At 35.3% G+C, this 27476-nt stretch overlaps 1 protein-coding gene across 3 annotated transcripts in view; it reads left to right on the top strand.

Moving 5' to 3' along the window:
• Positions 1–27476, top strand: part of SDCCAG8 (SHH signaling and ciliogenesis regulator SDCCAG8) — a 115286-nt gene that overhangs the window by 24722 nt on the left and 63088 nt on the right. For all 3 annotated transcript variants that reach the window (XM_086745275.1, XM_086745274.1, XM_086745273.1), the window contains exons 10-13: positions 2731–2883; positions 5338–5472; positions 8504–8620; positions 21455–21597. In XM_086745275.1, coding sequence (XP_086601401.1) covers positions 2731–2883; positions 5338–5472; positions 8504–8620; positions 21455–21597 — 548 coding nt within the window. The remainder of the gene's footprint in view (positions 1–2730; positions 2884–5337; positions 5473–8503; positions 8621–21454; positions 21598–27476) is intronic.

Raw genomic sequence — 27476 nt, 5'->3', positions numbered from 1 at the left:
AATTCCTGTCTGATGATACCTACAGGAAGCTTTTGGTGCTATGTAAAGAATAATGATAAAACCACTTTTGAGCTAATGCTTGTGTTAGCACTAGTTCCTGTATACAATCAACTGATAGTGATCTAAATTATTTCCTTGATATTTAGTGACATCTGCTGTATTATTAGTGAATTACTATGGAATTGAGAGAGGTTGTTTTGGAGGATTTTTTAAATGAAATGCTCTTGTTTTTAATGGTGAGATTGATATAGTTGTTCCATTAATCAAATTGGTATTATTCATCCAATGCTGCAAGAGAGAGAGTGTGTGTGTATAGGATCTTTAACTGTAAACAGTTAGGGTAAAAAAAAAGAGATTTGGAAATCCTATGTACTTGTTAAATTTCACTTCAGAGTGTTAATATATTCAACTCTTTGTTTTTTACTGAACAAAGAAAGAATCCTTCTGAGTCCACAGTTCACCTGTCACATTCTGTCCCTGAGGGGTTAAATTTTTAAATTGCTTACTCTTTAAGGGGTGGGTTCTAGTTGTCTGATAGAAATGTTATTCACTTACTGCTACTTAAAACTGCATAAAATACTTTTCCGCCCCTGCACAGTAAAGTTATCTGATCTTCCTCTTTTTTAACCTGGTGTTGGAAATCTTTATTTTAATCTTTAAAATAAAATCTCTATAAATTCTTATTCAGTGTAGCTCATGTTAGAAATAAAAACTAAGAATAAAACTTAGTAAGAACATGTAATAAAATGGGTCTTCATACCGATGCTATTTGTGCCACATAAAGAAAGCGGCTCCGTACAGTCTCTACTGGCCACACTCCACACTGTAGCAAGGAAATGCGAAGTGCTGTGTTCGTATACTATATGAATAGTAGTCTATTTTTTCCCATGCACAAAAACTGTTGCAACGTGGAGAAACAGGAAGAAATCTTTTACTTACGCTGCATTAATTTAGCATTTTTACATGTACAGATATTTCTCTTTGTAAGTGGAAACCATCCTTTATTTTCCTAGTTCCATTCTACTCTTAAGGTGAAGTGCTGTTTTTCTTTGTAATTATCATGGAATCCAATAGAACAGTCCACATAAGAAAAGTTAGGAGTTAAGACATTGGACTTCCAAATGCTATAATTGCAATTTCATCACCCTGTTGACAGAAAGTCTAACCCCAGACGCTTATTGTTTAAAACCACCATTTTTTTTTCTTGTGTTTCAGTTGCTTCTGGTTTGTGGCCTCTTGCCTATTACATAGAGCAAGGAGGTGGTCTGGTAAGGTTAAACTTCCAATGTTGAAGCAAATCTAGGAATGTATTTTCAACATAAATGTTATAGGAGAATAAATGTTTGAATTGGTCATTATATAGTCAAAACAGTGGAGCTAACAAAATACAGATTTCTTCTGCAACTTAATTCTTGTAGAGTTGCCTTGTTTTACATGTCTATCAAACTACAGCAGTCTTATGCAGATAATTGTTTTGTGATGCTGATGATACATTCCTACAGAAAAGGATTCAAGGCAATAACAGAGGGATTCCCTCACCAAGGTAGACTTGTGATAGGAAAGAGACCCTGAGGAGAGTCCTGCAGAATTGACATGAATCTAATGGAGACTGTTAGAGCATTCTCTGAAAATTACGGTTTAATTTCCTTCCCTCAGGCACAGCCCAACACCAAGGAAATTGCACATACGGGATTGTCTTTGAGTAAAAGAAAAATAACTAGTTTAAAAAAAGTAATTTGAAAATAAAGGGTAATAAGGTCAAATTCCTAAAAGGAGGTTACTTTAGTTTCCTTGAAATAGGATGTGCTGAATATCAGTGAAATGATGAAATTTAATTTACTTATGGGCTAGCGAGCTGCCTTTAGGGTGCTTTGAATACTTTGATTTACTTTTAATGGAGTAGTGTATTTCTCATTTAAACTGACGTAACACTCAACTCCTATCCCTTTGGGAAGGATGCATCAGCATAAATGGATAGATTATTTTTTTTTGTTAGCTTTTTTAGAAGGTAGTGTCTACTGTGCTTCTTGCACATGAACTTATGTTTCTACTGTTTTGATAGAAAACACATCTATAACCTATGTTTTAGCACTTCAGATTAAGCAGGACATTTATGAGTTTTCAGTAGAATTAATCTTTATTTTACAAATCTGAAATTAAAAAAAAAATGTTTTAGAATTGTTTCTTTGTATCCTTACTTCTTCCTTGTTTCTTCTTAGCCTTCTGCACTCAGTAATTTACTTCAGGGGGACAGCAAGTCAAAGTGCATACATTATCTGTTTATTTATTTTTCCTTCAGCTGTGCAGTTAGGCAGTAACCACAGTGTTTGCGAGGAGTCAAATATTGGAGGCTGATTCTAGTGATGTACATTCAGGACTTTTAAATGCAAGGCAAATAATCATCGTAGTTTTAGAAGAACGGCTACTTATTTGGAAAATATACTTTGAAAAATACTCTATCTTTGCCATTAGAATGGCAATTAGAAGCAATTAGAATTCTAAATTACAGTAGGGCATATGTATACATACGGACATATGTGTCTGTTTTAAATTTTTTAATCCTATTCTAGATGTTAACACAGTAAGGTATATATAAACATCATAATAACTATATAAAAAATGAAGATGTCTTTTCTAATAGCAAATTCCTTTCTCTGAAGGCATTGGATAAATACTATGTTTGTTTAAGATTTTAGGTTTCTTCCACTTAAAAAAATATTATTTTTCTAGGCTCTAGTCCAGTGTGAGCAGCTGAAAAGTGAGATGGAACGGCAGAAGAATCGTCTTGAAAGGGAGTTAGCTGCCCAGCTAAATAAGAGGGCTGATGAAAAGGAAGCATTGCGAGAGGAAATGAAGAAGGAAAGGGAGGAGTTGGCAGCAATGGTATGAGTTGGGGTCTTTTTTTCTATTTGTGTATTACAACAAGCGTATCATCCTCCTGAAACTTTCTGATGGCTTGTCTTTCATTTTATTTCAGTTTTGTATTTCAGAGCTTAGTAAATCATTTCCAGCATTGATTTAAAGCAGTCATAGATAATTGATCTTTTGAGTCTGAAGAGCTGGGTTTTATGCTATGTCACTAGATACATACTAAGGTGTTGATGTTATGCACTTCATTTTAGTTTGCGTAATATTTTCTAATGCACTTTGTCAAAGTAGGAAAGGGTTAAGTAATATGCAAGATGCAAGATTTGTACCTGTCTTCTTAAAAAGTTATTATTCAGGCTGCCACGTCAAGCATTTGGAAGTTAGCACATGTCAAATTTAGGATTCTTTGCTACTTTGAGCTTACATATACATATATATTGATGTTACAGTATCATAATTGCATTCTAATATGGTATTTTTCAGAGTGATCTTACTGTATGCCTAGTTTGCCCACCTGCAGAAATGTGTTGGAATCTCTTTTCTCACTTTCACTAGTGTTTATGAACTGAGACAGAATCTATCTCGTCATTTATTCCATGACTGTTGCAACAGAGCCTTGATAACCTTATTTTAGACTTCTAGATGGTAGTGTGATTTGAGTATAAAACGTAACAATTTTATGCCCAATGGAATCTACAGAGGAAACCTCATGCTAAATAACAGTAAGCCTGTGAGACATGAGGAAGGAAGTGCTTCTGAGGTGACTGGAGAAAGAAATGCTCCGTGAATTAGTGGTTTTCACACTTGTTTGATGTGCAACCTCTTCAGCCATTTTCTTGTGGAGGTTTGAAAGCAATGTAGTGAATTTCTCTTCCGATTGTACATTTTTGCCATATTTTTGGTCTCTTTTTAGAAATAAGCCATACAGTTTATAAAATCGGGAGAGCACAAGACTGAACAGCGTAAAATATTTAAGTGGTTAAAAAAAGAGAAAGTTCTTTAGTAGTGTTGTTGCTTGTCAAATGGCTGGAAAGATACTAACGTTAACAGGGAGCCAGGGTGATATGGTTGTATTTCTGGCATTATGAGATGGTAATGTTCTGAAGCTGCTTCATGAAGTCAAAGCCTATGACTCTAGTTCCAGATATTAAAACAGGAATTAAGCACAGCAATAGGAACTGATGTAAGTGATCATCAGAAATCTCTGACCAGGGAAACAAATAAAAAAAATAACCTTACACTGAGAGACAATGAGACATTATTAAGCAATTCCTTGTTTGAGCCCTTGCTATCTATTGGAAGTTATCACTCTTACGTATTTAGTTGTTTAGTTACAGATTTGCTTTAGAGCCGAGTATGCACTCTGAAATACAGACTTTTAGACAAGCATTTAGTAACTTCTTTTTGGTAGAATGATCACTTCCTGTCATCGTATTACTTTGTATTTCATCACCCACTGAGATGTTTTACTGAAAATCCTACATACACATTAAACAGCATACAGTGATGCGATGATGATGTCATGCTTGGTAATTAAAGGTGTGGAATGACTTTGGAGAAAACTATGATCCATGTGTATGATTTATGCCTACATGTGATTAACAACTTTTATGTTTCAGGATTATGAGGTGGTAGAAATGGTATACTGTGCATCAAGTCAACCTTAAGATGAATATTTTATCACTTACTTTATGAAGTGATTTGTTTGAAGGGGAGAATTGGCATGATACATAAATCAAGTGGGATGTATGAGTGAAAAATAGTTATGAATATATAGTCCTCTAGGTTTGGCTTTGAATTCCTGTAAGTTAACCTAGAACTGTCAAACACCATTATTTCCACTTATATTAGTAAGCTTCAGGGCTAAATAGCTGAAGGGTCACTGTCTCTGTTTTATTGTTACATTTTTTTTACTATTCAGCAAAATTTGATCTGAATCACATTAGTATTTTTAACATACTGTTTCTGTATGGTTTTTGTACAACATCATGCTTTGATCTGTAGTACTGAAATGTTTTCAGAACTTGAAAATTAATTTAAGATCTGTGGTTGCAATGTCAATTTTCTTTAGCTGGGGGAACATGATTTCATTTAAATCAATCTACGTAAGGATGGATAAGAAGGTGTTAAATAGTACTCTTACAGCTGCAAGACTAATGCAACCAGCTGCTTCTGACACTTTGTCCATACTAACAAGTCCTGGAGACTAGTCCAGTTGATGAAAAATTTCAAATAAATTACTGTTTGATTAAATAATTCAAAATAATTAACCTATTTTAAAAATAATTTAGCCAATGTTTAGCCAATTTATATTTTTATTATGTATTTTCATTGCCTCTATTTTTATGTTATATTTTTAGTGCTATGTATTTTGGCTACGTACAGTTGCTTTCAAGGAGAAAGTCCCACAAGATTTAGATCTATGGTTGGTCAAATTGTATCATTACAGTGTTCTTGGGCTTTTTGCAGGTGACAGCCATGTCTGAGAATGTGGCCATATTGGAGGCTCAGGTAGAGAGAATTACAAGGGAAAAGAACTCTCTAGTTAACCAGTTAGAAGAATCACAACATCAGCTTACATCTCATGAAATGGAGATGAATAAGGTAGGCACATTCACAAATGAGAATTGAGCTTGGTTTTTCTTGTCATTGTGACCTGAAAGATCAGTTTGTTTTTTTTTCTTTCTGTATCTTCCTCTGTATTAGTAAAGAATGTGTGATCAGTATAAACTTCATCTGAATATACCAAAGGCACAGTTTTAAAAGTAAAAGGATAACTTTCTCAGTCTACCAAGTCACCTTGTGATGCAAAAGCTAAGCTTTCTACCTTGCAGACTATGCAGATCACTGTTTAAAATGCAATCCAGTGTTTCATTAAAAACTGCATATGCTGTGAAAAAGACAACATGGTATTCAACCTTGTCCTCTAATTGCCACCTCTGGGGCATGTAGTGCTAAAATAAAGGGAGCTGTTTTTTCAAGTACTTTCCTGTGGTGTACTGCTTTATTCATTAATAGTGACAATATGCCTTTTACAAAGACATCTTTGTTATAGTTAAGAATTACAGCTTAACATCTATCTGTGTATGTGTATCACTTCCGGACGCTTTATTTTGCATGTTTCTCATTCCATTAGAGTGATCATGGAAGGTCATAGCGTGAGAAAGGAAAAAAAAATTGCCATCTAAAATTTATGCTCAGAGATGACACATTGTTAAAGTGATTATTTTTATTAGCTTTATTCCATCTTCACTTGTTACAGAAATAACTTCAACTTCATGAAGGTGAGGGGACGCTAAATTTCTATAGAATAGACAGTCTGAGAATTCAAATTTGTGACACCCTCTTGAAATGTCTGTATACCTTACCAATAATCCTAGGGCCAATCCTACCTCTCCAGTTGTTAATCGCACCACGTACGGAGCAGGGACAGAGGGAAAGAAGTAGGAGGTATAAATATCTGTTGATCTGGAAAGAACAATTTTATAGCCTACAGAGTTGCAGCAGTCTCTGGGGACAGTGACACTGGTTCCGGTCCCTGCTTCCCTTAATGTTAATCAGTACAAAACTGAATAGGCGGCCACCTTGCAGTAGTGTCTGCTGTGTTTTTATTGCACTGGCCTGAGAGATTGGAAAACTGCATTTATGTCCCTGTTCTGAACTGACATGTCTCAAACATCCTGGAGGAACGTCCTCACCGTTAAGCTGTTGGGACTTTGTGCATCACCCTCACCTTTTTAATTGGCTATGTAAATGACATCTATGTCTGCTTGTGAATCTGAATCCTTGTTTTCAAACTCAGTTTGCCATTATTAAAAACAGTGGATAGCAACATTTTTCCTTTAGAGTTTTATCTGAAATATTCTTTTCTGCGTGCACCAGAAGGCAGGGGAGAAAAGTTTGGAGTGAGAATCTTTTTCTCTCATTCTAAATGAGGAGGAGATTGAAAAATCCATTATTAGGACAGCACCATCTGCTGATTTTTTTGCATTATTCACTTTGTATGATGTATGGGGGAGCTGAAGGTGAGGATGGCTGTGTTGTTTTTTTTTTTATTATTTTATTTTTTTACTTTGCTTGGAGGAAGTTACATATCGCACTTTGTTATAGAACAGAATAGTTACATATAAAGAAAGGAGTAAGTAGAAAGACAGGTTGGCAATCTACGTAATTGCATCTAGGGTTTTTTAGTTGCATATGATATTTTAGTATTTTTTTTAAAAGCATTAGAACTCTGCCATTCTTCACAGCATTTGCTACCTTGTGTTATTTGCAACAGGGCTAAATTCACAAGCGGTCCTTTGAATTTATAAGGGATGCTGCTTCTTAGTTATGATAGTTGATTCTGGTTTTCCTAAGGTGATTTGATTGCAGTATGCATATTTACTTTTACCCTACCTTTTGTTTTTAAGAAGAAGAAAAAAAAAGTCAAAATGAGAAGAGACAGGAGACTGAAAAATAGAAATTAATTTGGGTTGTAGAATGTGTGTAAGGAGATTGTTGAGAAGCATAGACAATTGTAGCAGCAAATTAAAAGTGTGCACATTTAGGAAGCAAGTCTGGTGAAAGAATATAAGTGGTGCAGGGAAGCAGAGTGGGTTGGAAAGAAAGTTCTGTAAGAGTAGCTGCGAGTAAAGAGTGGCTGTGTAAACACATGTGCGTTCTCATTAGGGAATGTGCATGTATTTATGTTTGGTTAATTAAGGTGAAATGAAGAGGCACAAATTCGAGGTGTTTGCACAGGATAAAGACAAAAAGAGGACAGCTTATCCACCATCCTCCTCTATTCCCAACAGATAAAATCAAATAGAATCCTTTAAAAGTCTTAGACTGAGAAATGGGAGAACAACATCCCTGCACAGCAGGGGTGAAAGGTATGTGGGAGGGATTGGTGTGGGTTTTTTTCTTTCTCTTTCTTTCCCCTAACTCGTCCCCGGACCCTCTGAAATTGAACTGCCTTCAGGTGGAAAGAAATGAGGAGGTAACATGATGAACATCCCAGAGAATAATTGTTACCTTTGTAGAAGTGATACTAGTTTGTTTTTAAATGTTGGTTTGATCACTTTCTTCTGGCCCGTGCATATATTTGAATTAGGCATTGCTTTTAAAGAGTTTACCTTCAATTTGTAGTAAGTCTATAATGCTCTGATCTTTTTGAAAATTAATGTATTAACATCTAAACATTTTCTTTCTTAACAGCAGAAAACTGGCAAGATAAGAAATGATGCCCTTATATAGGAGTGTGATAGATCCCTTACTTCTAGTTTTGAAATCACTGACATAGACTTTCTTGGGATTTTAGAGAGAATGAGAGAAGAATATAAAACCAGCAACTGTAGTTTAACTGTATTTAGTAGCACATATATTTACAACATAAATATTTATACTTAGCATAATCTTGATCCAAATATAATGAAATCTAGAAGGCACTGCATATTTCAAAGTTAACGACTGTATAGAGAATTCAGATCCACCTTTTTATATAAAAACATTTACCATATGTAGTCTTAAAAAATCTGTGAATTAAAATATGTTGCATTTAAATGACCTCTAGAGGGCACCAAAAGATCTAATTGCAAACCCTGGGCTATGGATTCTTCAAGCTACAGATCATCTTGTCTGTGTAATCTAACAGGTGTGTGGAGAAATGCGCTATCAGTTGAATCAAACCAAAATGAAGAAGGATGAGGCAGAAAAGGAGCTCAGAGAGTACAGAACAAAAACTATAAGGGAGCTTGAAATTAAGGACCAGGTAAGAGATAATACTGCTATAACTTTGCAGTTATTAGAAGCCTAAGTAGGGTTTTTTCAGAAGCTGGAATTATTAGTTTTTCTAATACTGGTCATTTATTACTGTTAAATGGTTTCTAAATTAATGGCAACAAGCCAGCTGTTACTGTTAAATAAATACCTCTTAGTTATCTTATTCTTGTTTTCAGCCCTAGTATGTTCAGTTTTACATAATACTCATCCCATGTTTTCATATAGAAGTACTCCATCATATGTATTCATACAATGTACTGAAATTGTATGTACTGTATATGTATGTTTATACACTTTTTCTCACAAATAAATCCACACATAATTATGTATACGTGCAGCCTGACAAAACATTAAAGACTCTAGGTATAACCTAATGATACCAAAAATAAAAATAATTTATCTTCCAGTTTCTTTAAAGATTCAAGGTTAATGAATACTGAGATTCATAGAAAAGTGTTTGTTTTTTAAAAAAAAAAAAATTAAAAAAAAAAAATAAAAAAAAAAACAAAAAAAAGAAACCCACACAAAAAACCCCAACCAACAAAAAAAAACAACAACAAAAAAAAAAAACCAAAAACAAACTAAAAACCTTTTAGAAAATATAACTATATAAAAATTCCACTAGGCATTAATTGTTGGTTGTCTAAAACTGTGTTTTATAATAATACAAAAATCAGTACATGCGTTACAGGTAGTCTGTGAGAAAACATCCCATGCAGAAAGATTATTAGACTAACCTGCGACATACTTGGCAAACAGCTTGAACAGGTGTAGTTTGCATCTTTTGAAGTGCCCTTTTTGTTGAGGTTCTATCTGTTTTTCTCTAGGTATTCAAACTTCCAGTTATTCCTTCATAAGTTGTGATTTGCACATGAGAGTGGGTATCTTCTAAATACACAGATATATAAAATGCACATGAGGATAGATTTTTTTTTTTATATGCATTTTGTTATTAGAGCAACCTATCCAACAGGTTTTAAATCATTCTTTTCTTGTAAGTAAGTGAACAAATTGGTCCTTCTGGAAGAATATATGTAGGGAAAAATGCAGTTTTTCTAAAATTATATTTTTATTTACCAATTCTCCAAAATCTTCTTGTAGGACAGTAAGTATATTAAGTTAATAAAGCACGAGCTTAGGCTGGAAGCAATGTTAACTCAAATTATAATCAAAAGATTATAAAACATTATTATAAAATCTGAAGGAGAAGCTTATTTGATAAAATAAGTCTTCAATATGTATAGAAAATCATACAGCACAGAAAAACAGAGGCCTTAAAGCATTTTGTTTTCAGAGTTGGCTTTTTTTTTTTTTTAACTCCTACATCCTTTAGGCCTAAGGACCCTTTGAAAAACAAAAAACAGGCTTGTCGTCTGTGTCTTGACAGATATCACAGATAAGAGAGTTGGCATAATCTTGGCATACAAATAAAACAGGATGTGTTTAATAGGATATTTGAAGACGTATCTTGGATTTTAAATCCTGTTCCCCAACTTGCTTCAGGATTGCCTTTTGAACAAATTGCAAAATTTAAGAAAATATTTTAACCTCATGTATCGACATACTGGTATTTTATTCAGCATGGGAATGAATAGGCAAAAATGGAGTAATTTATAATTTCATATAATTAAAGTGAAGTGATAGGAGGGGGACTTTCTATCAACAAAGATTATTAAAGTAATTCAGTAATTACATAAAGTAATTTTATTTTTCAAATATCATTATTGGTTCCTCAAAAAAAAGGAAAAGAAACTATTTTGAAATTCTCGGGTTCAAGCCCTAGCAGCTGCATTATAGCTGTGGCTCTAGTAACCAAGAAAGTTCTGCACAGGTCCTAGTATTATTTAACATGTTAAAAGGCAACCAAAAAGAGCGTGTGCGCTTTTTGGGATTTTAGGTTTTGCCTTATTTTTGTTGTTTATTTGTATTTTTTTTAAATCAAATTTTAACAAATGTTAATAAATCATTGCAAACTATTTAATTTAAATTAAATTAAAACAGCTCAATTGCATCTAGCTTTGTCTTTAAAGAAAAACCTAAAATGTTTCATCTTATATGGCACTGAATAGCAAACAGTAATTGTTCTTTGGTCTCTCAGCCATGACCTGACCTTCTGGCTAAGAGGCAGAGTTGATACCTTCCTTGGTCACCATCTGTTCATAATAAATACATATTTATTTTTTATAAGTAGAGAAACAATAATATATTAGTATTTTCATGCTATTCCATATTAAATGGTGGATTTTTCTGTTTTAAAAGCAAAGAATCACGTTTCAGATATGTAATTTCTTGGTATATTGAAATTGAGTTTACTGTTTTTTGAGATATGATTGTATTTTTAATTGTGCTGTGGATAACTTTTAGTTTTGAAGATGTGTTTTAGTTTACACATAGTGACTTCTTAGAAGGGATTGAAGTTATCCAGGTGTGTCAGAATAGACAGAAGTCCCCATATGTACAATTTAGGATCTTCAGATACATATACTTATATGTCAGTAAATACAGATATGTTTTTGTCATACACTGATATATACAAAGTTCTTCGAAATGGCATTTGTATAATTTAGGAAAATTAAAGGAAGCATATGTCTTTGGTCTTATTGTTTTTTATTCTAATTCTCTTTTCCTATCTTTATTACTCAGGACTAATAACAAATATTGGCACTTTGTTATGACTACCTGATATTAATATTTGACATGAATATTTCTTAAAATAATAATGAAGAAGCAATGAGCAATAAGTGTTAATAAGTGTTTTGTAATATCATCCATCATGATCCTGATTAACATTAGGATTATGGAAGGAGGGGGGGAAAGACATGTACCACACAGTTTCTCTACACAAAACCTGCATCTGTTCATCTGGCCCAGTATGTTGTAAAGTAGCATAACCTACTGCCCTCTCTTCTTCTCTCTCAGCCCTCCCATTGTGGATGTAGCTGTGCTGGAATAACAGTGCCTTACTCAATAGTTTTCTTTCTTAGGAACAAGCTTTATAAATTATATGAGTATAATGCCTTCACGGCAGTAAACTGTGTCCACACTAGGGGTTGTACTAGCACAGCTATATCAGAGAAAAGTCACGCCCTAACCTAAATAGCTGTTATCAGAACAAAAATTGTGTGGCATATTTGACACAGCAGGACTTCAGTTTTATAATACTTTTTCTGTGAATTTGGAAGCACTGTGTTGCATAATTTGTGCATTTCTAATAGAAATACTTCTGACACACTATGAAATCTTTTCCTCAGATTAGCATCACTTGCTCTTTTCTACTCGGCATTATAAAAATTAAGTACACTGTTAATCATTTGCTTTCTGTTTGTAAATCACTTTTATTTGGTTTGTAAAATCTGGCAAGCTTCAGCATGTAGAAGTGAAAACAGTTTTGTAGTATTGGTTTATGCAGTCCCAGCCAATTTGGGCGTCATCCTTATTAGATAGTTCTTACCGGTAGCATTCACCACTGGGAGTTGTGGTCTTGTAATAAGGCAATAGGACATGTTAAATCCAACTTCAGAAACTAACTGAAGCTTTTAAATTTTATTTTGCCGTGTTTTGAGAAGCCACTTTGTGTAGAAATAAATCCAAGCTGGTAATCTTAACCCATGAAAAGCCATTCTTTTAGTACTGTCTTTAAAATTGAGCAAACATAGTTTGAAGAGGGGATTACAGAATTCTCTTGCCTACCTTGTGGGTGACAGAATGAAAAGCTCCAGAAATGCTATACTAAAATCCATGGATTTTTAAGAGTTGCCTGTATGGAAGTTCATGAGCCCAAATAAAAAGAAGTTGAAGAGTCACTGATACGCACAGACTATACAAATGGAAAGAGCTACACATCAAAGCATTTTTGTGTAATATGATAGAACCTAAATGATGTCTCTGTACACTAAGACTGACAATTTCGCAGACAAATAAAAATCTGGCAAAATCACAGTCCAAAAGCATTTTGCCAAAAGGTATTTTGGGAATGTTTATCTCATTTGTCATAAATCTGTGATTTATAGTAACCTAATTTAGACATTATAAGTGGAGAGATTGCTGACTCTGTCTTCATCAGATATAATGCAGGCCAAGAATATGGGTATATATCCTGGAAAATGCTGCAGAGTGTCCGATGCAAGACCAATGCAAAATTCTGAAGACACTGATTCACTGATATGTCTTTTATGGATAGGTATCAGGCTTTCATGAATCAGGCTTTAAAATGCTAGACTTTTCTCAAGCTGGGGCATTCAGGGTATCACCAGATATTTTGAAACTTACAAGTTTTAATAATGCTGGTGAAGATGGGTTAGGATTATGTGTTATGTGTATTCTTGTAACAGTCCTATACCTGAGATTTTGTGACCTCATTAGTTAAAAAGTTGCTCTGGAAGTTCTGTTTTGAATAAAAAATATTTTAAATTGTTAAACATACTTGAATACTATTTGGCCGGGAGGAAAAACCCAAAATCTAGCAGACAGCTTGAAACTTTTAGAATCACTTTTTTTTTTTTTCACCTGGTCTGACCTTGAGTACAATGGCCTTAATCGCAAAACCAAATTGCTTTTGGACAAGAGAGTATTAAGAAAACATGATAACTTTTGCTGTAATTCAATTCTTTTTAATGTATCAAGGGCATTCAATGTATTGATTTGAAAATGGGTAAATAAGGAGGGAGTAAAATAGTAGTACTTGATGCCTTGCTTTGATATGAATTTTCTGATCTGTTCAGGAGGAATATTATTCTTTTTTATATCTGAACTTACTAAGTCATCTCAAGATTTTTGAGGAAAAACATTGATCTGCAACCCTGCAATACAGAACAAAATAAATATTTAATTATGATTATGATATGGCTGATGATTCTGCTCTGCTGTGGCATTGCTTTTCTCTGTCAGCCCTCCATTCCTCAAAGATCAGTGGTATGAGCAGTGTTCATTAAATTATTTTGTCATATTTCCATAAGAAAAATCCCTGGGACTGGGATTCCCGGTAGTAGAATTTTCTATACCAAATGTTCTGCATTTTCTATACTGGTCTGCTTCCCCTAAGCAGCTGGCCTGCTAAGAGGAATAACCTAGCTGGTAATCAGGATTTTATTGCTCATAGGTGTAGTTGGCTCATGTTACCTTGATCCATATTCTGTCATCCAGTGTGATGTCACCCCACAAGTATATGGAAAGAAAAGATTATTTATGTGCATTAAGCATTATTCAAAGTAGGAAAATAATTGCATAGCTCTTTGTATAGTATATATATGTATTGTATTTAAATAAATGCTTGTTTTCTGTTGTTTTTTTTTTCTTCTTAGACTAGAAAAATGGTTCCTTTATCAATAGCCATTGTGCCAACAATCAGAAGAAAAAGTGTAAAAGTTCCTGTCTCTCACTTGTGAATTGTTACTGCGTGGGTTTTCTTTCCAGCTATTCCTTAGTGCTGTCCAGGAAAAAAAGAGCCAATCCCACATCAGTAATCTCAAATATATGTTTGAAAGGATAAAAGGAATAAGTTTTGTTCTCTCCTATTTTTCAGAAATTAAGTAGTAGTAATCTTCCCCTTCCTTTTTTTCTGTAGGCATCCCTCCTTTTCTGAAATTCCTTTATCAGCTGGCAAACCATGTATTTTGCTCCAGCCCATTCTACCTGCGTCCCTGTCCCCCACTCTGGTGCAATCAATTAAAAAAAAAAAAATAAAAAAAAAATTGTTCCACTGTGGAACAAAATCACTTTCTTATCTCTGCTGGTGGCTGCTAAGCTAATCTCTATTACAGCAATGTTGTCTGTTAAAATGTGACTGTAGTAATCTGTATGGGTTGGGAAGTTTTGTTCCTGAAATAGTATTGCAGTTCAAATCTTTTGGCAAATTGAAAGCAAATATTTTCAGGAAAATAATGAGGTAAAAATCCTTGTATAACATGTTTCAGCCATTCACTTTTGTCTGTTTCCCAGGGTATTTATCCACAGTATCCAGGGGCCATGTTGCTCTTTGAGAGTTTGCACAAGGACAGACACTTAAGATTATTGTGTAATTAAAAAATTAAAAACAATTACAGACGGAAAGTTTGCTTCAATGAGATTTAAAGATGTGTGCATTTAAGAGCATTCCCCCCTCCATGCTATTCCCAGGAAGTCCTTCCAGCACCCCTGCTCTTCCTAACAAACTGCAGTGTCCTGTCTCTATTAATTCTCAATCTTTTTGGAAGCAAAGGGCTTGTGGCTGCTGTTTTTTACATAAGTAATGGCTCTCATCTTGAGGCTCTGCCTTTTCATGGAGCACATGAAGTGCCCTAGTACTGCCAGGTGCCCTTACACTTCTCAGTATAAGTGACAAAGTGGTCACAAAACTACTTCTCTTTGAGGAATTCAAGAGTCCCACCAGATCAGGCTAGAATAATAGCTGTCCATCAAATTACAGCCTACATTGCTTATCCAGATTATGTCTTTGCTTATCCCTCTGGTCTTTAGAGGTCAATTGGTTTGTGAGCCAGCCATAAGGAAAACCTTTCATAGGAACTGTGGATGTTCATTTGTGTTACTTCTTGTGTTTCTGCTCATGTTAGTTGCCTTTCATGCCATGAAGGGCTGTTCTGGTTTTGTTAGTGAGGGGGGGCCTAAGGTGGTCCGATCGGGGCTGAGCTATGACAAGGGCTTTCAGATTTCTGGTTTTGGACCAAATGATTAGTTGACTTTACAGTAGTCTTTACATTTTTCGTGAGTTGACATCTCCAAAAGAGGTGGTCTTTGTGTACTCTTTTAAGCCTTGTGTACATTGTATTTCCTACTATTTATTTGTGTATTCTCACACCTTTATAATAAGTCTTTTCCCAGAAAGCAGATTTCCCCTTTAAACTGCAGCTTAGTTTTCATAACTGCTTTGTATCCTCATTCAGATTTGAATGGGACGTAGCAGCAATTCATATAGAGTGCAAAAGGGAGAAAAACATTGTAGGGACGTGGCAGGAGCTAACCTTGTGATGGCCCTAACTCTCTCTACAAAGTTGGATAGTTCTTCAGGTGCAATATGCCATGTCAGATGGCCATGCCTAGGAGGTCTGAGGTTTAGAGACCACTCAGAACCTACAGTTGCTTGATTGATATCAGGATTAGGATAGAAATGACTGCAAGTGACCTCTGCTGCATATGAACTGATAATCATCTCTCCTCCAAATAGAATACTTTGAAATCTTGCTACAAAACCAGTCTTGTTTTGTTGGAGTTTTTCAAAATTAAAAAATAATAAATAATAAAAAACAGTTGGTATTGCAGTACAGTATGATTCTTCTGTCCCCGATTAATTAGTATATTTATAAGTAAAGAAGGCTACATGGATTGGGATTGGTGTTAAACAGTGCAAAAATTTCCTCTCACTGCAATATATAATAAAGCGCATGTGAATGGCCGTACTGGTGGCACATCTTAGAAAGACCTTAATTATAGCCTCAGTCCTGTGCACTGTCACTGATGTCATTGCATTGAAGGGCTACTTTAGTAAACGAAATTAAGGATGTGAGCATCAAGGCCTATAGAATTTTACTGTGTATTAATCTGAAGTGTATGTGTTTTTATAGATGTTAATTACCTTTTGGGGATGTACTTGCAAATATCAACCACTATAGTAATTATATTTCACTTTTTATTGCTTAGTATTTGTTCTTCTATTTTTGATTCTACTTGATGCCCCTTTAGTCTTTTAATAATGGAAGAAAATGGCATAGAAACCAAAAAGAAAGTACTATAAATTCCTAAATATATATTTCCCCCTCCAGAATTATTTTACTGCAGAATGAATTTTTCAGGTTATAGTGTGTATTTTCTTACCTGATGCGTGAGCATACTAGTACAACAATGACTGTCATAAATCATTGGTTAATTTGTTTGCTTTTTGTATATTTTTTATTTTGTTAAAAGTCTTCTAAAGTTGGTTTTGCGTTTACTTCAGAGTACGAGTTCTTTTATCAGTGCTTAATCATTCTTATTTCTTTTTAAGAAAAAGCATTTGTCTTTTCTGTCAGTTTGCTATTTAAAATTCTATGAAAAACATCTGCTAGTTTGGAATTTAAAGTTGCGTTTTTCTGCATACAATAGAATGAGCAACAGTATGAAAAGAATTAAACAAGTATTTTAATCTTTAATTTGACTTGATTTGAATTAAATTATTATTTCATTTTATCAGATTTTGTAGAGATAAAGAGATGTCTAGTTAATTAAACAGCACATTTCTACAACATGCGTAGGTATTGATAAGTGAAGATGATTTCAGAGGATATTTAAAGATTGATCCAGTGTTTGAGAAATCGTCTTTTATGTTTTCCAGTAAGTTGCATGTGTGTCACTGAATGAGCATCTCCACTGTGTCCACCTAAGAATGCATAGTGAAAATCAGAAGATCATTTGTAAATTTGTCATACACTAATGAATGAGAAGTGAAACACTTAAGATAAGTGTTTCAAGAAAAAAAATATATGAGGGTCCTATATGCTTCAAAGTGGAAAACTTAAAATATAAAAGGTGGTTGGTGGTAATACTGAAAGACGAGTAACTGATCTAGAACAACATTTTAGTGCAGTGATATTTCAATGGTGCTTTTTTTTTTTTTGTCAAACTTCTTTCTTGTAACTGAATTGAATCTGCATACAGAATGGTGTTAATGTGTTTCAACTCACTAATAATGATGTTTCTCTTACCAAGGTTTTGCCTGCCATCTTTCAATGGCAAAGTCCCTGGTGATATTCCTGGGAGTTTAGGCAACTACAGTGCAAGACAGATTAAATAGTACTTTTAAAATTATGTGCAGAAGTAATAAGAATATTAAAGTTGCAGAGTTAAGCACCATTGCCTGTTCCAACCTTAATGTAGTCTTGTTGTACATATACATTATGATAATTCTGTTCCTTGTTATACTGAAAATCTGTTTCAGATTTTCTTAAATGCAAGATTGTCATCTGTCTTTTTGCAGTTCTGTGCTCCATCTCTTGTCTCTCACATACATTGAAAAGTTAAGTACCTTGAAGAAATACTCTCTGATCATGTTGTAAAAAGCTGTATCACAAGTGATAGGCACTGAGGGATCAAATTAACGCTGCATGAGAAGCAGAGTTGTCAGCAAAATACTTTAGTTGGTGGTTTGTTTCTGTTTCTCTCCCTACAATTACTCTGGGGGCCAGATAAGCAGCTACGGAACTGCTTGCAGCTTCCCGGTAGAAGAAAAGAGAACTAAAAGTAACACAAAAACTAGTTTGAGTATTTTTGGAAAGATGCTGCCTGATAATGTTCCCTGCAGGAATAGTGAAGAAGATTCATTGGTTCTGTGATTTCTGAATTTTGAATTCTGATTGTAGTGTGATGACGTAGTGATGGGTCCCTTCCAACCCTAACCATTCTATGATTCTATGATGGACTGGATTTGACAAATTTCAGGATAGAGTATATTTGTGAGACTACTGTTGCTTGCAGGAGAGAGAAGAGAGTTGGCTTTTATTGTATGAACAAGTCTCAAGTTCTGAGGCTTCATATGTTTCAAACTATTATCTGAGTTTTTAAACCAAAGTAACGTGTAGTGTATGGGCGTTGTGGCTTAACCCCAGCCAGCAATCAAGTACCACGCACCTGCTCACTCCCTCTCCCCAGCGGGATAGGGGAAGGACTCAGGAAGAAAGGAAAACTCCAGGGTTGAGATCGAGACAGTTTACTAGGATAGCAAAGGAAGATGATAATAATAACAAAATATAGGGATACTGAAATATACAACGCACAATTTCCCACCATCTGATGACCAATACAGCCTGTCCCAAGCAGCAATCACAAAATGAAACCAAAAGTGATTCTGAGCAGCGAGAGAGCTGCCTACCAGCCAATCCCCACTTACGTACTGAGCATGATGCCTGTGGCATGAAATACTTCCTTTGACCAGTTTGGGTCAACTGTACTGGCTATACCGCTCCCAGCTTCTTGCACTTGCATGTTAGCAAAACCTAGGAAGCTGAAAAGAGTCCTTGATCTCTTTAGCAACAACAAATAACATCAATGTATTATCAATATTCCTAACACACCAAATCCTTACTGAATTCAAAATACAGCAGCTACTGGTAAGAAAATCAGTTCCATCCCAGTTGAAACCAGGACAACGGGCTGTCTGTTTTCAGATATTATGTGGCTCCTACCAAATCTTTTGCAATGAACATTTTCAGGTGTTTTAGGAAGAAGAATTTAGTTGATATGCCTAAATATACCTGGATTAGATGCTTCTCATTTCTGAGTTGCAGTTAACATGTTCTCTTGAGTGGCATTTTTCTGCCATCCTGTTCTGATTAAGTTTATCTATTGTTTCTGCCATGGTCATTGCCGGAATTCTTGTGTAGGATTCCTACTCTTCATATAGCTCACCCTGTGAGTAGCTCTAAATATTGGTATTTTAAGAGATATTTCTGGTATATCTGTATAGACCTACACACATGCACAAACACATACGTACATATGTGTAAAAGAGCTGATTCTGAATTTTGGAATTACTGTTGAAAATACCAGAAGTAAAATTAATTGTTCTTCAAAACCTATGTTTGCTTTCTTGATACTTTTTATAAGAATCAGAAAACTCCTATGAATCTTCAAAAATCCTGTCATGGAGTCATCGTCTGAGAATTTCCTTCTGTACTTCCATGACAACTGAAATCTATGGATATATTCTTGGGTTCAACCCTGCAGGTTCAACATCTGTCTGATGTAAAGAGAACACTTTCACCGGAGGTTCTTGCACTTGGAATTTGCTTCTTTCTTTGGGTCTGTGTCAAAACCTAACTGAGCCTGTTTAACTTGAGGCAATGGTGTAAAGCCCATCTGTTCCTTGAAACTTTCCCTGAAGGAGAGATCTAGAGTGTATTTATGTTCTCAGCTGTGGTTGTGCTTTTCCAAATACTTAGTTGACGCTTTTTGACTAACTTGTGCTTTGGTGTTTTTGTAAAGGTATGCTGAAGGAATGTGTTCGTAAAGAAAATTTTAAGATTGTTGCAGAACTTCCCTGTATTTAACTCGTAAAGACACTGAAGAGCTCGTGTCTCTGTTTACTATGAATGGAGAGATAACATTAATGAATTCCTGCTGTTAAGAGGAACAGAGTGTAGAGAACCCACTGAGACTTCTGTTGTTCTATTTAAAATATGCCAGTATCTCTGGAAATAAGTGAAAATGCAAGGCATACGTAGCTAGGTATCTTTGCACACCTGGTTTTAAAATATTCTGACAGTATAATAGGTTGTTATATTCTTTAGAGGGGAAGACTACTAACGATTTTGCAGATAGTTTCACTGTCTTTGTATTTGAACTTGGAATTACTGATTTAATTTGGTAGGTGGCCTATGTGATAAATCAAGGTGACATTCAAATTCTAATCAAAAATTTCTTCATGAACCTTTGTTGGGTGCTGTTGGGTGGGGGAAAGGGTACAGTTAAGTATTTAGCAAAATTAGAAAGTAAAAAAAAAAAGAACATTATGAAACCTTTTTCTGGATTAAGAGATTGTATTTGTCTGACATCATGACTTACAGTAAGTGGTTTATGTTAACATTCTCATAGGTGGAAAAGAGACAACATTATTATGAAGGTGCTTCAAGTGCAAATATTGGAACTGAATTAGATTCATTTGTTCTTGTAGGATGTTTGAATGAGTACTTTCATTAACTAAAGAAGATATTGAGGCTTGTCTACATGACAAAGCTAACACAAAATTACTTATGGTATGGATTTAAAGTATAATAGCTATTCAGCACTAACTCCTTATATGATCAATTTTATTCTATGCTACAAATGACCTTTCAAAGTTTAGTTGACTGAAAAATATACAAGTTCCCTCCAGCCCCAAAAACAAATAAATATTTATGTAGGGAGTTAGTCCAGAATAGTTACTACATGATAAAATTACATTGTTAGCTTATTCTGTACTCCACTGGCTTCCTTAAAAGCATCCTTAGGACAAAGTGTATTATCACATTACAGATGTATTCCTAGAGGTACTTGTATGTTGTATATGCGCTTTGTGCAAAATATGTTCATTCTGAGAATATTTATGAAAAATATTTAAATTGTTGATTTAAATGGTTCAATTTGAGATCATAAGTCCAGTATGCTTTGCTGGAATCAAAGGTGCTAGTCGTGGAAACTTGCCTGTAATTATTTGTAAAATAAATGAATAGACTTATCGACTAACTTAGATTTATTTACTATGTTTAGTTAACATATAAAGACTCATGTAGTTAAGCAAATGACACCATTAACACTACCTGGTATGTTTAGGATTCAGTTATAAGTCATAAATAACTTATTTTCAATAATGGTAAAATGACAAAATTACTTTTATTCTCTTACATAATATTATGTGAATATGATGAAACTAAATTCCCATGTGTCATTGCTTATGTAATAGAGAAGCAAAATAAATGACCACAAGACCTGTCCTATGTCCAGCAGCTTCTGAAGATGGCCACTGTTCTGCTGCCTTCTGACTTTCTAACACAGTGAATTTAGGACACAAATATGAAAGCCTTCACATGAGAAAAATCAGGAAATGATTGAATATGTGTATCTCTTAAGTCACATGAAGACAATAACATTGATTGTGTATTAATATCTTTATATAGTATATGCATTTTGACTATTCATAAAAATATAATTTCAAATACATTAACTTGCTTGTTTTGCAGTTTTTATCCACAAACTACTGTTGTTCTAAAACAAAAGTTTGCATTATTTTTGAGGAGCTTTGATCACATTAGGATTTATTATCTTACAATGTAATGCAATACATTTCTTAAATATACTTTCTTTGGTTCTACAATTTTCTAAGAAAATAGAAAAACTGGGATTAGAACTGAATGGAAGCAAACAGTGTTTGGAACAAGCCCAGCAGGACGTGACAGGAGCCAGAGAGGAGTGCCTAAAACTGACAGAACTGCTGAGTAAATCTGAGCACCAACTGCACCTCACCAGGTACCCCTTATCCTATTACATGCTGTAGTACCAATTTCATTTTGCTAATTTTTTGCCACAGGCCTCCTGACAGTTGTTACAGATACTTGCAGTCATTGACTACATGGGCAGCCCTCAATCATGTTAGAAGTGGAAATTTAAATAAGTGAGTTATGAACTACAAAGTGAGTTACGAACTGTCATTTATGAAAGTGAATTACTAGCATGAAGAGAAGGCAACGCTTAGCTCCAGTGATGAGATGGCATACTGTTGGGCAGGAAGAAGAGCACAAGAGAGTTCAGCTACATTCTTTTTATTGCTGCACTGTTTGGTAGGATGAAGATATTTTAAATGTCGTTTGAGACTGTAGTGTACAGCAGCACCTTTAAGCATGGGAGTTCTCGGATTAGTAACCGGAAGCTTCTGCAGCAAAATGACCAGGAATGTATAAATGAACATAATTGTGTTCAGGCTGGAGAAAAGAAGGCTCTGGGGAGACCTTTAGCGGCCTTCCAGTACCTAAAGGGGGCCAACAGGAAAGATGGTAAGAAACTCTTCAGTAGGGCCTGTTGGAATAGGATAAGGGGTAATGGTTTTAAAATAGAGGGAGGTGGATTCACACTTTATATAAGGAAAAAATTTCACAGTGAGAGTGGTGGAACACTGAAACGGGTTGCCCAGATGCCCCATTCCTGGAAACATTGAAGGCCAGGTTGGACAGGGCTCTGAGCAACCTGATCTGGTTGGAGATGTCCCTGCTCCTTGCAGGGAGGTTGGACTAGATGACCTTTAAAGGTCCCTTCCAACTCAAACTATTCTATGATTCTATTAAACAATCAAAAAGTAATGTTACTGTTAATGAATAAGAGGTAAGCTCAAGTGTGTGAGGGGAGTGTTTAAATTACTTGCTCAGTGCAGATGTGGTACAATGCAAACACTGTGTGATGAGAGACTTTACCTGAACTTATTCCATCCTTGGATATAGCTCCCAATGCCATTTACTGTACTATTCATTACCCATTTCTAGAAAACAGCAGAAGGTTAACATGCCCATTATTCATTGCAGCTTGAGTTTTGATAACTGCAGGAATTTTTCCTTTTGTCACGGAAAATGCTGTTGTCTGACTGTTTGCAGCATTTTGGTTGTGTGTGTGGTTCTTATTTTGTTCTGTCACTCTGGTCTCCCCAAGAGTGAACATCCTGAAACAAATCCAGCGGCTTTACTCAATCCTTAATGAGAAAAGTTAAGTTAGTTTAAATTTTACATGGGGAGGAGAAAAAACCCTCAAATTTTTATCACTTAACAGAAGTCTGCATGTTTATCCGAGTCTTGTACTCTTTGGGCTTTGTGAGAATTCTGCCATTGAGTAAATGGAAATAAAATAGAGCCTCGTCTAAACTGTTAAGTTCAATGAATCACTTTTTTATTCAGCTACGTTTCTGTGTAATTCAGAGCACGGTTGTTTAACAGATGGAAGAAAGTACCACTCTAACAGCCTGTATTTAGAGAAGAAATATGCTAGAGGTTAATGAACTTGAAAAAAGTTTTGGGTGAGTTGTTAAGATATCTAAAGTTTGGATTTAGCAGAACTTTATTAGTAATGATTTGTTGTGATAGTTAACCAAATGGCTTACCATGCTCCTTTTAGCAAAAGGCTGATTATATGCAATAAAGCTCTGGATATCTTGGAGGAAATCTGAGTAGCCAATTTTTTTTTTTTTTTTTTTTTTTTTTTTTGTGAAAATAGTCAACTTGTAAAAATGAGGACTGTTGCCTACTTTTACACAGCAAGGTACTTAAAGCTGGATATCTAACACACATATGATTCAGGTAGCTTTTCAACCTGATCTCTGACTTGGGAAGTTTCTGAGATGCAAATCACTGGAGGCTGGGAACAGTATTTTGGGCAAGTAATGCTCTGGGCTGGCCCTGTTCTCATATAGTTTCAGGGACATCTGCTTTTTGCAGCAGATGCTGAACTGCCACAGCTTCTTTGTCTAACCTAGTGCAGCCACTCTTCTGCAATGTCCTAATCTTTATTTTTTTTTTTTTTATACTTTATGTTCATGTTAGAAATGTTTTTTATGCTGACATTTAATTGTTGGAAAAATGTGTACATTGAAGCATGGTAAATATGTTCAAATCTTTCTCCTTGATATTCCCCAATTTCTGTAATATTTTATTCTCTGTAGGTTTTTGTGTCCTCCTTATATTTGGGGTGTCTGATTTCTAGGAATACATTAGGTGGTGTTTGTGTCATGGGTGAAGAAGGAGGGGCAAAAAAGAGATGAGGGATTTGTTGCTCTTGGACTGTTACCCAGTGTCCCCCTGTACTTGGATTGGTACGGCAGCATTAGAGATGTTCTCGCGTAGTCATCTATTTTCTCTGAGACACAGAGGAAAAGATGCCCTACTGAAATGAAACTTTTCCTTAGGCTGTACTCTTTCTCTTCCTCTCAGATCACTTCCTGCCAGAACAGGTTTTCTGTATTAGAGAAGGTATTGAAGTTACATGTCTACAGTGTTATTAGTTTTGCGTTTTTAATTCAATTTTTAATGGATCAGTACTTCCATAGCCATTGGATGTGAACTTCATTGGCTTATGGTCTGCCTTCTTTCATTCTTTGTTCCCTTCACCTTAAGTGGCAGCTGCGCCAGTGAAAATACTCACTTGAAGGGTAGTGGTAATAGCAATCCTATGGGGATTATAGACTCATTCACTGTGGCACTTGCCAAGGAAAACAGACTTTAAGCTCTAGAGTCCTGCCTGTGGGAGGTTGCTGCAGAAATTGCACTGATTTAGTGCATCTCTTGGGTATTCTGGCCTTGGCCTTGTCTTGCTGATTTCCTTCTTTTCAGGAGAGGACCAGCTGGTCCACTCTTAAGTCTTCTCGCAACGCTGGACTTGGGAGGCCTGTACTGCTGTTACACGGTTGTGGCTAGTCTTTCTGTTGCCTTGCATGACCTGTTTGAGTTGTTCTGGCAACAATTAGAGGTAGCTCAGGAGATACAGAAATAGTTCTTTGTTTTATGTGAATGAGTATATGTTACTGAGGAAAGTCCTTACTAATTCACTGATTCTAAGTTTTGATGTTGTAAGTAAATGCAATAATAAAACAAGTATGAGAACTTTGGATTTTAGTGTATGAAAATGAGATAGCAAATATTATATGAATGGATTAAATGAGAAAGAGCATGCAATCTATGTCTTAATGAGAAAAAGAAAGTGCTCTGCAGAACTGCACTCTTCTCCACACATCCCACTTCTTTTACTGCATCCTAGTTTTCAGACACCGTTGATTGATTACCAATGAAACAGCTTCTAAGTTAACAAAATGGACTTGTTAAAAATTAAGAAGAAGGTTACAATTAGCTATTCTAAACCATTGCCACAGAGTTTAAATTTGCCTTTTCCTATCACCTTTCTTCCTGGAGCAATATGTTGCTTAGAAATCTGTGCTATTAACATGCATTTCCTGCTATTGAAACTAGTTAGTAATTCTAATTTGTAATTCTTCAAATGACTGGGAAAATGCAGAACTTTTGCTGTGTAGTTTTGATTGTCAGTCGTGTAACTTTGCAGATGTCACCATACTATGAGACTGACCGTGCTTATTTAAAGGTTGTGGGTTTTTTTTTACGCTTGTTTCAGCTTTATGGTTGTTTGTATTAGAGTTACTGTAGTAGGAGAATCTTACAAAATTACTTCTGAAGTCGATGTTAAATTGCTGTTACTTTGGTGAAGTTGAGTCTTGCTAATGAAGCTTATCTGAATCCATTCTTCAGAGAGTAGTAAACATACAGATCTATTGTTCTTAGTTCGTGACAGAATAATTGTTAAAAATCACGTCAGTATGCTGGTGGAAAAGATATAAGATGCAAGATGTTAACAACTTGCCCAGATCTTAGTGTGTCATCTAATTGAATAAAATTTTTCATTTTTCTTGAGTAATGGAATCGTCATTAAAAATCATTCCTCTCTTTGTTGCAAAACAAATCTGAAGTTATTAGTTGCTTCAGTTGGAGTCAGATGTAGTTCCTGTTTGCATATGCCGAAGAAGTTAAATAAATCTTAAAAAGTGAGGGAATCACTGAATTTCAAAATTGAACTTTTCCTATGCTATCATGCATTTTCTCAGGAGATGGGTAGATAGCTCGAGATAAATTTGACTGAAATGTTATCTAAAATTTGCTGGGAAATGTAATTGAGTGGAGTTGAAGCAGATTTAATTTCATTTATTTTTTTCTATTCTTGTTTGCTTATGTGAAACATTACAAGCAGTATTGAATGTCAACTTGTAGGTGGGGAGAAATTACTAAACATAGAAGAACCCGTGCTTCTAGGTTCAGGTGACTCGCCAAGCTACCCTGAATTCCTTGAAGAATTGAAGGATAAAAGTTTATATTACAGCGAGGTCAGTGGTTGTTGTAGTTCTTGATTATTTTTTTTTCCCCATTATATGATATTTATTTTCTCCTTTATTTTTGAAAATTATCTGATCTCTAGAAAGCAGCACATGTAAGAAAGTGGCATTTGGGGAGTACAGTGAGTTTTAGCAGTGCTATAGACTTCCTACTGTGCATCCGTCCTTCTTGCTAGTTTCAATTACTCCACTAAGGCTAATTTGTATTACTTGTATAATAAATAAAGCACATAAATCTATCATTCCACCTCCGGGTTCCTGTGGCATTATTTAGTCACGGGAACTTTGCTCATGTGCTGTATGTTGTCACCAGCGTTCCTTGTTAGAATTGCAGTATGCCTCATACATTGTTTTCCTTATTTAAGCTATACCATTAAATGATAAAATATAAAATAACTTATTGATTTATAGAAGATGGTTATACGTAGCCTTCTAGGGAGTAATTAGTATTATCTTTTTTTTTTTTCCTAGTAGTATCTATTAGTTAGCAGCACACTTACTGTTGTGCTTTTTCCAACAATTTTAGCGTGTCAGAAGAGTCCGTCGTCTATGCTGGAAACATTTGAGGAGATGTTGCTACTAATATTAAATAACTGAGAGAGGTTTTATGTTCCCAGACTGACTGACTGATGAAAGGACCAATAACGCTTAAATTGGGGGTGGGGGAAGAGGGGAGAAGCAGAAATGAAGTGTAAGCAGTGGTGGATTTCTAATTTTTTTTATATTCTGCTCATCTTGTACAAAACCATTATTTTAAAATGCAGGGAGGAGTGATAACATGAAACAACTCTGATAACTAATAAACTTTTTAGATTCTGCTTCATATGTTTACTTTTCATTAAATTTAGGAACGATTGCAACTGTGTTGTTGTGATTCAGTCAACATTTATTTCTATCTGTTTTTCATATACAAAGGCATCGGGATGCCAGAAAATAAACTGTTAACGGAGAATTAACTTCTTTGGCACGCTTTCATACTTATCTTCCAAATTAAAGAAAATGAAATGGGCAGAAGCAGAGTGTAGATTACCTCCTTTTTGTCAAAAATGGTGGGAATTTGAAAATTAATAATAAAAAAGGGAACAGATGCAGTAACATGCCAGAGGGAGATTAATGTGGAGAGTAAAATCTGTGAGCAACAAAACTGAAGCAAACTGAATCAGTGGGAGGTGGTTGTACAATCAAAATCAGGATAAAAGAGAAATTACAAACAACCCTGCACTTGTCAAAGTAGTAGTAATGAAATCCTGACTCTGCCAGCAGTGAGAACCTGTGTTAGCACTTTGGGGTAAGGCCGGGAGCCGGGTGCCAGGTAGGAGGGCAGCGCGAGGCTGCTGGGCGGCAGCCATCGCGTGTGGAACAGATGGCGGGGAAAGCTGGCCGGGGAGGGGCTCCTTCGCAGAGCTAATCAGACAGTAACGGATAGGGCAGCTGGGAGGACTGACCACCGAGAGGCAAGCGGCGGGGTAGCCGC

The sequence above is a fragment of the Chlamydotis macqueenii genome, chromosome 3 (genome assembly GCF_036417535.1).
Source record: "Chlamydotis macqueenii isolate bChlMac1 chromosome 3, bChlMac1.mat, whole genome shotgun sequence".
Taxonomy (NCBI): Eukaryota; Metazoa; Chordata; class Aves; order Otidiformes; family Otididae; genus Chlamydotis; species Chlamydotis macqueenii.
This window is presented reverse-complemented; position numbering and strand designations above follow the sequence as displayed.